The sequence below is a fragment of the Oncorhynchus kisutch genome, linkage group LG2 (assembly GCF_002021735.2).
Source record: "Oncorhynchus kisutch isolate 150728-3 linkage group LG2, Okis_V2, whole genome shotgun sequence".
Lineage (NCBI taxonomy): Eukaryota > Metazoa > Chordata > Actinopteri > Salmoniformes > Salmonidae > Oncorhynchus > Oncorhynchus kisutch.
This window is the reverse complement of record NC_034175.2, coordinates 52,390,106-52,403,630: the sequence shown is the minus strand read 5'-3', so window position 1 is coordinate 52,403,630 and position 13,525 is coordinate 52,390,106. Positions and strand designations below refer to the sequence as shown.

The following is a 13,525-nucleotide window of genomic DNA, read 5'->3' as shown; positions in this document are numbered from 1 at the left end:
GACCAGATGGCACTCCCACCTTATCCACACATACCACTACCCAACTCTACATCCACCTTGGCTCTCTTGATTCAACATTGCTTTCAAGTGGTTTAAACCACTGGCATACATTGGGAGAAATGGGAGGGTAGGCTGGACATCTTTAAAGCAGTTGCATTTGTAACGGATGCTGACCCAGCAAACGTAATTATACAAACTAAAGAGTAATCAAGAAATGTTAAAATAACTCCCTATTCCTGGTAAGGCTTGGCTGACAGACAGGCCTCTTGGAACTCATTTGTCTGACTCCTAAGGAGTTCACGACCTCATCTCTCTCTCCCTCTCTCCGAGTTTACAGTGACTTTACCTCTTCCATCAAGTCTGTTATTGTAGGACCACAACCACTGCCCAAGACTGCCCACTCTTAAATCCCAACATTAACCTGTATGTGCTGACATTTCCTCCAGACTGATTTCATTGCACAAGTCTGGTGGGATATTGCTAAGGTTTAACCCCACAGTGATCCAGCAGTATATAAGCAGCATACGAACAGACACTAGAATTCCTCCTTTGTCAACACCAAGTCACTTCAGATAAATAAATGCACAGGTTTTTAGATTGGACAGTTATTTCCCTTTGGTACATTTTCATACAAGATACAAAGATCCATTTTTGCAGTGATTTACCCAAAACAAGCTTGACAAACTCATTTCCAAACTCATTTCCTGCACTATGTCTCGCTGAATCCATTATACATTCACATGGTTTAGTAGAGAAAATGACTCTGTCTGCGTGAGTTGAAAACATACCCGACAACACGAGTCATGATAGGAAATAAAAGCCTGAATACAGTTCAGCAGTCAGCTGAATTATAGCCATAAGAAATTACAATAACAGGGGAAAGACTGTTCATTTCTAGACTGGCAGACATCTCATAAATAAATAACCCCCATGGCATGGTGCTTTCCACGCCATGGTTGTGGATTTGATTCCCAAGGAGGACCATCACAAAAAAGTACAAACATGTATGCACTCACTACTGTACGAAGCTCTGGGTAAGTCTGATAAATGACTAAAATGTCATGTAAGCTGGGGCACTTCACTGTTATAAAATGTATCTAAACTCTCAGGAGGTGCTAGAATATTCAAAAAAGGTCTCAGGTAGTCATGGTAACTGTTACAGTAAAATATGTGAAGTGTATTATGTTGTTGTTTAAAGTCTCTGTTTTGAAAGCTACATTTTCCTTTTAATGCGACTGAATAGATATTCAGCAGCAAATAGCGGTGTATTTTCAAAATCTGATTATTAATTCAACGTGTTTGTGTTTATCTAACACAGGGAGTAGTGGCTCTGTCAAGCCCCGGGTGTTATATTCACGTTGTATTATCATCAACACTCCTCTTTGTCTTTCTCTGCCACTCACAAGCAAATGAGACAAGGGGGCTGTGCAGGAAAGCCACATATTTACCTTGTAAATGTCCAGTGCCCATTATCTGAATGCAAAATGTTCATTATAGCTTCCAATAGTATCACCCTGCTTGTATTTGAAGCAGCTGCTTACTTCCATGCAGTGATTCAATGCACTCTGCATGCTGATCAGATGTATTCCTTCCTATTCTCAGCAAGCATAGTGGAAAGCTGTGGAGATACATTCAGAGGTCCTTTTGTTTAATAACATTGTAGGCACAGTCAGTAGTTCTGATTGCATTAATGCAGCCATGAATACAGAATACTTTATATAAAATCATCATAACTCAAATACTGATACTTACAACACTGTATTGTGTCTTTGTAAATATAATATAAGTACGATGGTTATATCTTGAGACATCATTGTTTTGATACTATTCATTTCATTTCCAATATGATCATATGATCCTGCTGCGGATCACCAGTGCTGGGAGGGGAGAGCGTTCTGTTTGATGTGTTATTGCAGCTATAACTAACCAATTACAGTTCCTCACTGTGAGGCCTTGGGACCAGCATTCCCCTTAACTAATCATTGGCACCTCCTCCCCGTTTTCAAACCTCATGTTACCCATCCCCCGCCACACATAATGTATTTACAACCAGACTGTTGACGCCCCCAGACAAGCTCCCGTTTTGGCACCCACCAAATACCCCCAGAGACAAGTACTGTAGCCCCCACAGCTCTCCAGTAGTCTCCCTCTATTTTTCACTACCTCCCTCCCTCCCGCAGTCTCTCTGGTCCAAATCTGCAGGGCCAAGCAGAGACCACCAGTATCTCCAGGCTTTGGGACTGGCTGACTGGATTGGATATTACCCAAGTTTCGCCCACTGGGCTCTTTAAAATGGGATTAGGCATACTTACTGGCTTCTGCAGTTCAATTTCCTCACACTTATCTATGCAGAACAGTCACGAGCAGGCAGATACAGAGGACGAAACAGCCAAATTAACTCCTACCACATTGGCATCATTTTGAGAATGCTAAATAGATGCAAACCAGATTACTAGAGTACCAATGCCCATTCATGGACAGCGGCTTACATTCATAGAAAGCTAAAAGGGGAGATATTTTTAACTCAGCTGTGAAGATATCATTTTTAAGGGTGTGAGAACAAACCACACCCTAAAGACAATACTGGCATCCAAGACATTATGATTTCTTTGACTAGCAACTCTGTTTACAGATCCATTTTTGCAAATCCTTTTAGAAACAAAGAGCAATGAATGAACACCCAATCAATGCTATAATCTAAGCCTGGAAATATACAGTGAGCTGCAAAAGTATTAGAACAGTCACACATTTGATGTTGTTTTGGCTCTGTAATCCAGCACTTTGGATTTGATACGAGGTGAAAGTGCATATTGAGAAATAAACACAAATCTACTGAAAATACACTATATAGGCCTCCTGAGTGGCGCAGCAGTCTAAGGCACTGCAACGCAGTGGTTGACGTGTCCCTGCAGACCCGGGTCTGCAGGGTGGTAGGCCTCGCAAAGTGGTAGGCCTCACAGGATGGGACTGCTGAAGCGCATAGAAATGGTCTATCCTCGGTTGCAACACTCACTACCGAGTTCCAAACTGCCTCTGCTTCATGAAATGGGTTTCCATGGCCGAGCAGCCGCACACAAGCCTAAGATCACCATGCGCAATGTCAAGTGTTGGCTGGAGTGGTGTAAAGCTCGCAGCCATTGGACTCCGGAGCAGCGGAAACATTCTCTGGGGTGATGAATCACACTTCACCATCTGGCAGACTACGGAAGAATCTGGGTTTGGCGGATGCCAAAAGTTTAGTGGAGGAGGAATAATGGTCTGGGGCTGTTTGGGCTAGGGCCCTTAATTCCAGTGAAGGGAAATCTTAATGCACACAATAACATTCTAGATGATTCTGTGCTTCTAACTTGGCAACAGTTTGGGGAAGGCCCTGTTTCAGCATGACAATGCCCCTGTGCACAAAACAAGGTCCATACAGAAATGGTTTGTTGAGATCGTTGAGGGAAGAACTTGACTGGCCTGCACAGAACCATGACGACAACCCCTTCGAACAGCTTTGGGCTGAATTGGAACGCCGACTGCGAGCCAGGCCTAATTGCCCAACATCAATGCCTGACCTCTCTAATGCGCTTGTGGTTAAATGAAAGCAAGTCCCTGCAGGAATGTTCTAACATCTAGTGGAAAGCCTTCCCAGAAGAGTGTAGGTTGTTATAGCAGCAAAGGGGGGACCAACTCCATATTAATTCCCATGATTTTGGAATGAGATGTTCAACGAGCAGGTGTCCACATATTTTGGGTCATGTAGTGTATCAGTAAATTGATGAGCCAAACGGATTAAGAACTTAAAAAGGGTGCCAACTGGTAAGCCTATTTTACATTCCAAACACCTTAATCTGCATAATTTATTTAATGTGTGCCTTTAATTTGACTTCCAATGGGCATATACAGAGAAAGGCTATCATCGGTGTTGACAGGATTAATTGTAGCCCGCTCTCATTCTGCAGTTCCTTTCATTAATTCTGGTTCAATTCATTTTAAAAACGGCTTGACACTGTAGCATGAACCAATTAGCCTAATTTGGGCGGAGGGAGAAAACACATTCTGAGGTACCATTAATGCAATCTAATTCTCTGCATGACCACCTTTTTCAATCATTCAGCCCCTTTCTTATTGTATGCATGCTGAGAAGCCCCATGATTGGCAGGCCCAATGAGGGCAGAGAAGCAGCTAAAATGAATACCATTATACTCTCTCTCTCTCTTCTTCTCTATATGCAACAGGGGATTCACCTTTTCAGAAATGCTTCTTAGTCAATACACTCATTGAAAAAAGTGTTCCAAAAGCGTTCTTTGGCTGTCCTCATAGGAGAACCCTTTTTGGTTCCAGGTAGAACTGTTTTGGGTTCCAGGTAGAACCGTTTTGGGTTCCAGGTAGAACCCTCTGTGAAAAAGGGTTGTATTTTGCACATGCTTCGTAAACAACAGGTGTAGACTAACGTTATTATGTTTCGTTACAGCCCCTTCCCAACAATCAAAGGAGAAAGAAAACAGAGAGACAATAGAAAAGTAAAACAGGTAATAATAAATAAACAATGAGTAACCATAACTTGGCTATATACACGGGGTACCAGTGCCGAGTCGGTGTGCAGGGGTACGAGGTAATTGAGGTAGAGATGTACATATACACTGTACATATGGAAAAAAGTGACAAATTATAAACAGTAGCAGAAGCATATGCATATGTGATAAGTCCAAAAGTTAGCACAAAAAGAGTCAATGCAGATTGTTTAATAGTTAACTATTTAGCAGTCTTATGGCTTGGGGGTAGAAGCTGTTCAGGGACCTGTTGGTTCCAGACTTGGTGAAGCGGTAAGGCAAGCCATGCAGTCGCAGGGAGAACAGTCTATGACTTGGGTGGCTGGAGTCCTTGAAAATGTTTAGTGATGTACTGTGTACTTGCAGTCGAATGCCAAGCAGTTGCCATACCAAACATCGATGCAGCCAGTCAAGATGTTCTCAACGTTTCAGCTGTAAACTTCTTAAGGATCTGAGGGCCCATGCCAAATCTTTTCAGCCTGCTGAGGGGGAAGAGGTGTTGTCGTGCCCTCTTCTCTACTGTGTTGGTGTGTGTGGACCATGATAGATCCTTAGTGATGTGGACACGAGGAACCTGAAGCTCTCAACCCGCTCCACTACAGCACCATTAATGACGATGGGAGAGTGCTCTGCCCTCCTTTTCCTGTAGTCCACGATTAGTTTCTTTGTCTTGCTGACTTTGATGGAGAGGATGTTGTCACTGACCTGCCCTCTACAGCTGTCTCATCGCCGTCGGTGTTCAGGCCATACACAGTCGTGTCGTTGGCAAACTTAATGATGGTGTTTGGAGTCGTGTGCGGCTACGCAGTCGTGGATGAAGAGGGAGTAGAGGTGGTGACTAAATAGACACTTTTTTCTAAGAGTTTATGTATAGGCATTATGACTAGCATCAGTTAAACTAGTGGGTTAAATAATGGGCCAAATCTGATGCATTATTATGCAACCAGTTTTCAGTATACAACAGGGAAGTGAGGGAACTAGTTAATATGGAAAATCTCCGTTAGGCATGCTTTTTAGTCCAGGACTAAACTTAATCTGTGTGCTAAAAACCACCCCATAGACTACAGTGACAACACTCAGGGGAATAGTTGATGTGCATTACCAAAGGTTACAGTTGCTTGACTACAGGTCTAGGCTGTTTACCTTGTGGCTGTCTGCTAGGGTGGAAGATCTGCAGGTCAAAGGGCTGAGCGCTGGTCTTCTGGATCACTGTGACGTTACGGCCCGTCCACTTGTTGGCTCTGGCCAGGGTGTTGGTCCTCCAGTCTGTCCAGTAGACACTTCCCCCAAACAGGGACACGGCGAAGGGGTGTGACAGGTACTCATGTCCCCTCAGGATCTCTATGATCCCACTGCCATCGTACAGTGCAGAGTAGATGGCATCAGAGCTGTGAAAGGGAGAAGATAGGTGAAGGTACCGTAACCAGCCAGAATAGATAACATACAGCTCAGATGAGATGGCATGAGCGCTGTTAGAGGGAGAAAACATGATCAGGAGGTCATTAGATTCTCTTTCCAGTATAAAGACAGAGATACAGTATATGCATACTAGCCAGGTAGAGTAACCATGGAAGTACAATACATTGCAGCGTAGATGGCATTAGAGCTGTTATATGGTGGTATGAATATCATCATAAGGCTGCCTGGCTCTATACAATAAAAATACTAGTCAGGTATTTGTATTTATTATGGATCTTCCTGCCAAGGCAGCAACTACTCTTCCTGGGGTCCAGCAAAATTAAGGCAGTTATGCAGTTTTAAAAACATTACATTCACAAATTTCACAACACACTGTGTGCCCTCAGGCCCCTACCCCACCACTACCACATATCTACAATACAAAATCCATGTGTATGTGTGTGTATAGTGCGTATGTTATTGTGTGTGTATGCAAGTATCTGTGCCTACATGTATGTACGTATGTGTTGCTTCACAGTCCCCGCTGTACCATAAGGTGTATTTTTATTTGTAAAAAAAAAAAAAAGATTCACTGCTTGCAATCAATTACTTGATGTGGAATAGAGTTCCATGTATTCATGGCTCTATGTAGTACTATGCGCCTCCCATAGTGTGTTCTTGTGGCATGTCTTGTGGGGTATGCATGGGTGTCCGAGATGTGCACCAGTAGTTCAAACATACAGCTCAATGCATTCAACATGTCAATATTTCTCATAAATACAAGTAGTGATGAAGTCAATCTCTCCTCCACTTTGAGCCAGGAGAGATTGACATGCATATTATTAATATTAGCTCTCTGTGAACATTCAAGGGCCAGCCGTGCTGCCCTGTTCTGAGCCAATTGCAATTTTCCTAAGTCCCTTCTTGTGGCACCTGACCACGACGACTGAACAGCAGTCCAGGTGTGACAAAACTAGAGCCTGTAGGACCTGCCTTGTTGATAGTGCTGTTAAGAAGGTAGAGTAGTGCTTTATTATGGACAGACTTCTCTCCATCTTTGCTACTGTTGTATCAATATGTTTTGACCATGACAGTTTACAATCCAGGGTTACTCCAACAGTTTATTCACCTCAATTTTCTCAATTCCCACATTATTTGTTACAAGAGTTAGTTGAGGTTTAGGGTTTAGTGAATGATTTGTCCCAAATACAACGCTAGTTAGGGATAGGCGGGACGCAAATGTCTCAACTGGCCAATTATCAGGGAAAATGCAGAGCGCCAGATTCAAATAAAATACTATCAAATTCAAACTTTCATTAAATCACACATGTAAGATACTCAATTAAAGCTACACTCGTTGTGAATCCAGCCAACATGTCAGATTTTAAAAATGCTTTTCGGGCGAAAGCATAAGAAGCTATTATCTGATAGCCTGCACCATCTGCACCAGCAGTAAACAAAGGGGTTTGCATATTTCAACCCTGCAGGCGCTACACAAAACGCTGAAATAAAATATAAAACATGCATTAACTTTGACAAGCTTCTTTTATTGGCACTCCAATATGTCCCATAAACATCACAATTGGTCCTTTTGTTTGATTAATTCCGTCCATATATATCCAAAATGTCAATTTATAAAGCACGTTTGATCCAGAAAAAAAATCTTACAAAAAATGCAACGTCACTACAAAATATTTCAAAAGTTGCTTATAAACTTTGCCAAAATATTTCAACCTACTGTTGTAATACAACTTTAGGTATTTTTAAACGTTAATAATCAATCAAATTGTAGACGGGGCAATCTGTGTTCAATACAGGAATGAAAACAAACTAGCGCCACTTTTCACGTCTTGCGCAACTCACAAAAGTGTACCCAGTTCCTAGTTGGCCTACTTCTTCATTACACAAAGTAATAACCTCAACCATATTCCAAAGACTGGTGAGATCCAGTGGAAGCGGTAGGAACTGAAAACAGGTTGCTAAGAAATATATATTGGCAATAACATCTCAGGGAACAGAGAAAGGCAAAAATATATATAATTCTGAACAGTTAGTCCTCTGGTTTTGCCTGCTACATAAGTTCTGTTATACTCACATACATGATTCAAACAGTTTTAGAAACATCAGAGTGTTTTCTTTACTCAAAGCCAGTGGCATGTAATTAGTAAAGATTGAAAAAAGTAAGTGGCCTAGACAGCTACCCTGGGGAATTCCTGATTCTATCTGGATTATGTTAGAGAGGCTTCCATTAAAGAACACCCTCCGTGTTCTGTTAGACAGGTAACTTTGTATCCAGAATATAGCAGGGGGTATAAAGCCATAACACATACGTTTTTCCAGCAGCAGAGTATGATTGATAATGTCAAAAGGCTCACTGAGGTCTAACAAAACAGCCCCCCCCAATCTTTTTATCATCAATTTCTTTCAGCCAATGATCAGTCATTTGTGTAAGTGCTGTGCTTGTTGAATGTCCTCCCATATAAGCATGCTGAAAGTCCGTTGTCAATTTTTTTTACTGTAAAATAGCTAAGTCTCTGGTCAAACACCATTTTCCCCTAAAGTTTACTAAGGGTTGGTACAGGCTGATTGGTCTGCTATTTGCTGCCAGTAAAGGGGGCTTTACTATTCTTAGGTAGCAAAATTACTTTTGCTTCCCTCCAGGCCTGGTGGCACACACTTTCTAGGAGGCTTAACATTTAAATATTGCAAATAGGAGTGGCAATGTCATCTGCTATTATCCTCAGAAATGTCCCATCCAAGTTGTCAGACCCCAATGGCTTGTCATTGTTGATAAACAACAATATTTTTTTCACCGCTTCCACACTCACTTAACTTCTTGGATATAGGGGGCGCTCTTAATTTATGGATAAAAAAACGTGCCCGTTTTAAGCGCAATATTTTGTCACGAAAAGATGCTCGACTATGCATATAATTGGCAGCTTTGGAAAGAAAACACTCTAACGTTTCCAAAACGAAGATATTATCTGTGAGTGCCACAGAACTCATGCTACAGGCGAAACCAAGATGAAACTTCAACCAGGAAATGGGCAGAATTTTTGAGGCTCTGTTTTCCATTGTTTCCTTATATGGCTATGAATGCGCCGGGAATGAGCCTGCCCTTTCTATCGTTTCTCCAAGGTGTCTGCAGCATTGTGACGTATTTGTAGGCATATCATTGGAAGACTACATTTACCAGGGGTCCGCCCGGTGTCCTTTGTCTAAATTGGTGCGTAATCTACAAGCTGCACGCAGTCATCCAGTGATTGAGAGAAGAGAGGAGGCTTTCAACAAACGATATATCATGAAGAGATATGTGAAAAACACCTTGAGGATTGATTCTAAACAACGTTTACCATGTTTCAGTCGATATTATGGAGTTAATTTGGAAAAAAGTTCGGCGTTTTGATGACTGATTTTTCGAGTTTTTTTGGTAGCCAAACGTGGCGCACCAAACGGAGCGATTTCTCCTAAACAAATAATCTTTCAGGACAAACTGAGCATTTGCTATCTAACTGAGAGTCTCCTCATTGAAAACATCTGAAGTTCTTCAAAGGTAAATGATTTTATTTGAATGATTTTCTGGTTTTTGTGAAAATGTTGCCTGCTGATGCTAACGCTAAATGCTACGCTAGCTGCACTAACTGTTACACAAATGCTTGTTTTTTTCTATGGTTGAGAAGCATATTTTGAAAATCTGAGATGACAGTGTTGTTAACAATTGTTTAATTTTTTATTTCACCTTTATTTAACCAGGTATGCTAGTTGAGAACAAGTTCTCATTTGCAACTGCGACCTGGCCAAGATAAAGCATAGCAGTGTGAACAGACAACACAGAGTTACACATGGAGTAAACAATTAACAAGTCAATAACACAGTAGAAAAAAAAAGGGGGAGTCTATATACAATGTGTGCAAAAGGCATGAGGAGGTAGGCGAATTATTACAATTTTGCAGATTAACACTGGAGTGATAAATTATCAGATGGTCATGTACAGGTAGAGATATTGGTGTGCAAAAGAGCAGAAAAGTAAATAAATAAAAACAGTATGGGGATGAGGTAGGTGAAAATGGGTGGGCTATTTACCAATAGACTATGTACAGCTGCAGCGATCGGTTAGCTGCTCAGATAGCTGATGTTTGAAGTTGGTGAGGGAGATAAAAGTCTCCAACTTCAGCGATTTTTGCAATTCGTTCCAGTCACAGGCAGCAGAGTACTGGAACTAAAGGCGGCCAAATGAGGTGTTGGCTTTAGGGATGATCAGTGAGATACACCTGCTGGAGCGCGTGCTACGGATGGGTGTTGCCATCGTGACCAGTGAACTGAGATAAGGCGGAGCTTTACCTAGCATGGACTTGTAGATGACCTGGAGCCAGTGGGTCTGGCGACGAATATGTAGCGAGGGCCAGCCGACTAGAGCATACAAATCGCAGTGGTGGGTGGTATAAGGTGCTTTAGTGACAAAACGGATGGCACTGTGATAGACTGCATCCAGTTTGCTGAGTAGAGTGTTGGAAGCCATTTTGTAGATGACATCGCCGAAGTCGAGGATCGGTAGGATAGTCAGTTTTACTAGGGTAAGCTTGGCGGCGTGAGTGAAGGAGGCTTTGTTGCGGAATAGAAAGCCGACTCTTGATTTGATTTTCGATTGGAGATGTTTGATATGAGTCTGGAAGGAGAGTTTGCAGTCTAGCCAGACACCTAGGTACTTATAGATGTCCACATATTCAAGGTCGGAACCATCCAGGGTGGTTATGCTAGTCGGGCATGCGGGTGCAGGCAGCGATCGGTTGAAAAGCATGCATTTGGTTTTACTAGCGTTTGAGAGCAGTTGGAGGCCACGGAAGGAGTGTTGTATGGCATTGAAGCTCGTTTGGAGGTTAGATAGCACAGTGTCCAATGACGGGCCGAAAGTATATAGAATGGTGTCATCTGCGTAGAGGTGGATCAGGGAATCGCCCGCAGCAAGAGCAACATCATTGATATATACAGAGAAAAGAGTCGGCCTGAGAATTGAACCCTGTGGCACCCCCATAGAGACTGCCAGAGGACCGGACAGCATGCCCTCCGATTTGACACACTGAACTCTGTCTGCAAAGTAATTGGTGAACCAGGCAAGGCAGTCATCCGAAAAGCCGAGGCTACTGAGTCTGCCGATAAGAATATGGTGATTGACAGAGTCGAAAGCCTTGAGAGTTAGCATATTAATTTAATTTCATTTGCGATTTTCATGAATAGTTAACGTTGCGTTATGGTAATGAGCTTGAGGCTGTATTCACGATCCCGGATCCGGGATGGATCGATGCAAGAAGTTAACAGAATTGAGAATTACAATGCTTGTCTTTTATAATTTGGGCAAATATACTTGGATGTGTAGTGTCAGCGTTTATTTGCTAATCTTGCCAATTTAAGAAATAATTAATGTAGTTTCTAATATCAGTCAGTTTTGTGATGAATGAGCCATCTGATTCAGTGAATGATGGAGCTGAGTTTGTCTTTTTTCCCAAAATGTCATTTAAGGTACTCCAAAGCGTTTTACTATCATTCTTTATGTCATTTATCTTTGTTTCATAGTGTATTTTCTTCTTTTTATTCAGTTTAGGCACATGAACGTAGGAATCACTACAACATAGGAATCACTACAAAACGTAATGTACAGTATGACTTACTATACACTATATTAGGCCCAGTCTTTGGGAACTTTGGTTTTCCTAGATATGGCTACTATATTCTGATCACTACATCTGATGGATCTGGACACTGCTTTCAAGAAAATGTCTGCAGAATTAGTAAAGATGTGATTAATATATGTTCATGATTTCATCCCTGTGCTACCCTGGTAGGTTGACTGATAACCTGAACCAGATTTCAGGCACTGGTGGCTTTTTCTTGAGTGGGCAGCTTGAAAGGCAGTCAATATTTAAATCATCCAGAAAATATACCTCCCTGTTGATATCACATACATTATCAAGCATTTCACACGTTATCCAGATACTGACTGTTAGCACACAGTAGTCTATAGCAGCTATCCACAATAATGGCCTTTAGGTGAGACAGATTAACCTGTAGCCATATTACTTCAACGGTATTTAACATGAGATCCTCTAAGTTTTACAGGAATGTGGTTCTGACTATAAAATGCAACACCTCCACCATTGGCATTTCTTTATTTTATGTAAATGTTATAACCTTGTATTGCTACCACTGTATCAAAGGTATCATCTAAGTGAGTTTCGGAGAGTCAGAATATGAATGTCATCTGTTACTAGAAAATTATTGATTTCATGAACCTTGTTTCTTAAACTACATATGTTTAACTTGGGCAATTTTGAGCACTTTTCTTCTGGGATGCATACTTGTTTTCATCGCTTTACTGAGAAGCTTAGCAGAAGTAGATATGCTCATGTTATTTATGTTAGTGCAGGGTGAGCTGCACACAGTGGACTTCCTACTAGGGCACACCACCTCAGTGCTAACAGTATAAATCTGGTTCATAGGCACATGATTACTGCATACAATAGCTGTAGGAGTTGTCATGTAAGCCTAAATACATTACAGCTGCTTATTTACTTGGTACATGAACATAATTCTCCACAATTTAAAACACAGTTCCAAACACCACTATTATCAGGTAAAATAGCGAGGATGGCGTTTTATCAAGGATGTCATCAGGTGTGTTTGTCAGTAATACATTTTGGAAATGCTGTAGAATGTAGATCTTGAAAGCGTATTGTCACAATAGAAGGGGAGGTTTACATGTGATGTATTCTCAACACGTCTTCCTGTGGTTACAGCACATTTAGATAAATTGGCCTTCTGTTCGCTGTAATTGAACTACCATTTACAATCAACCAACCTGCCCCTATAGGAGATTACATGCCGTTCATACTTATGACATATGTGCATCCAAATAGGTATCATTGCAACCTAATTCATGTTTAAGAAAGTACGAATCTGTTCTTAATTTACCTGTAAAGGTTATAAGCGAATAAAGGTTACATAAAACATTGTTTTGTGTGAGGGACCTACCGAGCATCCGTCCACACTATTCTCTTCTCCAGATGATCCAGAGTTAGTCCGTTGGGCCAGGCTCCCATCTCCATGTCCTTGAACACTATGTGTCGTCCTCCTCCGCTCATTGAAGCAGCCTCGATACGGGGGAAGGTAGCATCCCAGTCTGTCCAGAACAGGATTCTAAAGACATTAAATCAATCAAGAAAATGAGTGTATAAAGATCTTTTTACATATACAAATTGCTCTACAGTAACAGCACTAGACAACGGAGAGCAAGCAGAAAACCCAAGACAATAAAACCCATTCTGATGATCCACAGAAAACTGAGACGTAGTCTACTTATGCAAGGACATTAATTAAATAGGACTTGAAGAAAAAGCCTCCATGGAAGAAAGAAATTAATGATTAAGATCATTTGAAAACGGACAGAACTAGACGGCATAAACTAGCCTAGATACTCAAACCATGTGTTGAATACAAAAGCAAACATGGAAGATTACGTTTATTATTCCTATGGAAAAACAAGGCTAAAGGCATTAATCAATTTAGTAATGATTTTCAGTGTCAATTCTACAGCCCTT

The 13,525-nt window shown here is 41.4% G+C and overlaps 1 protein-coding gene across 1 annotated transcript in view; it reads right to left on the bottom strand.

Annotated features, from left to right (window-relative positions):
- Positions 1 to 13,525, bottom strand: part of lrp1bb (low density lipoprotein receptor-related protein 1Bb) — a 297,890-nt gene that overhangs the window by 136,564 nt on the left and 147,801 nt on the right. Inside the window, exons 26-27 of the mRNA XM_031802153.1 lie at positions 12,960 to 13,124; positions 5,679 to 5,923 (exon numbers count right to left, since the gene is read on the bottom strand). Of these exons, the coding sequence (XP_031658013.1) occupies positions 5,679 to 5,923; positions 12,960 to 13,124 (410 nt within the window). The remainder of the gene's footprint in view (positions 1 to 5,678; positions 5,924 to 12,959; positions 13,125 to 13,525) is intronic.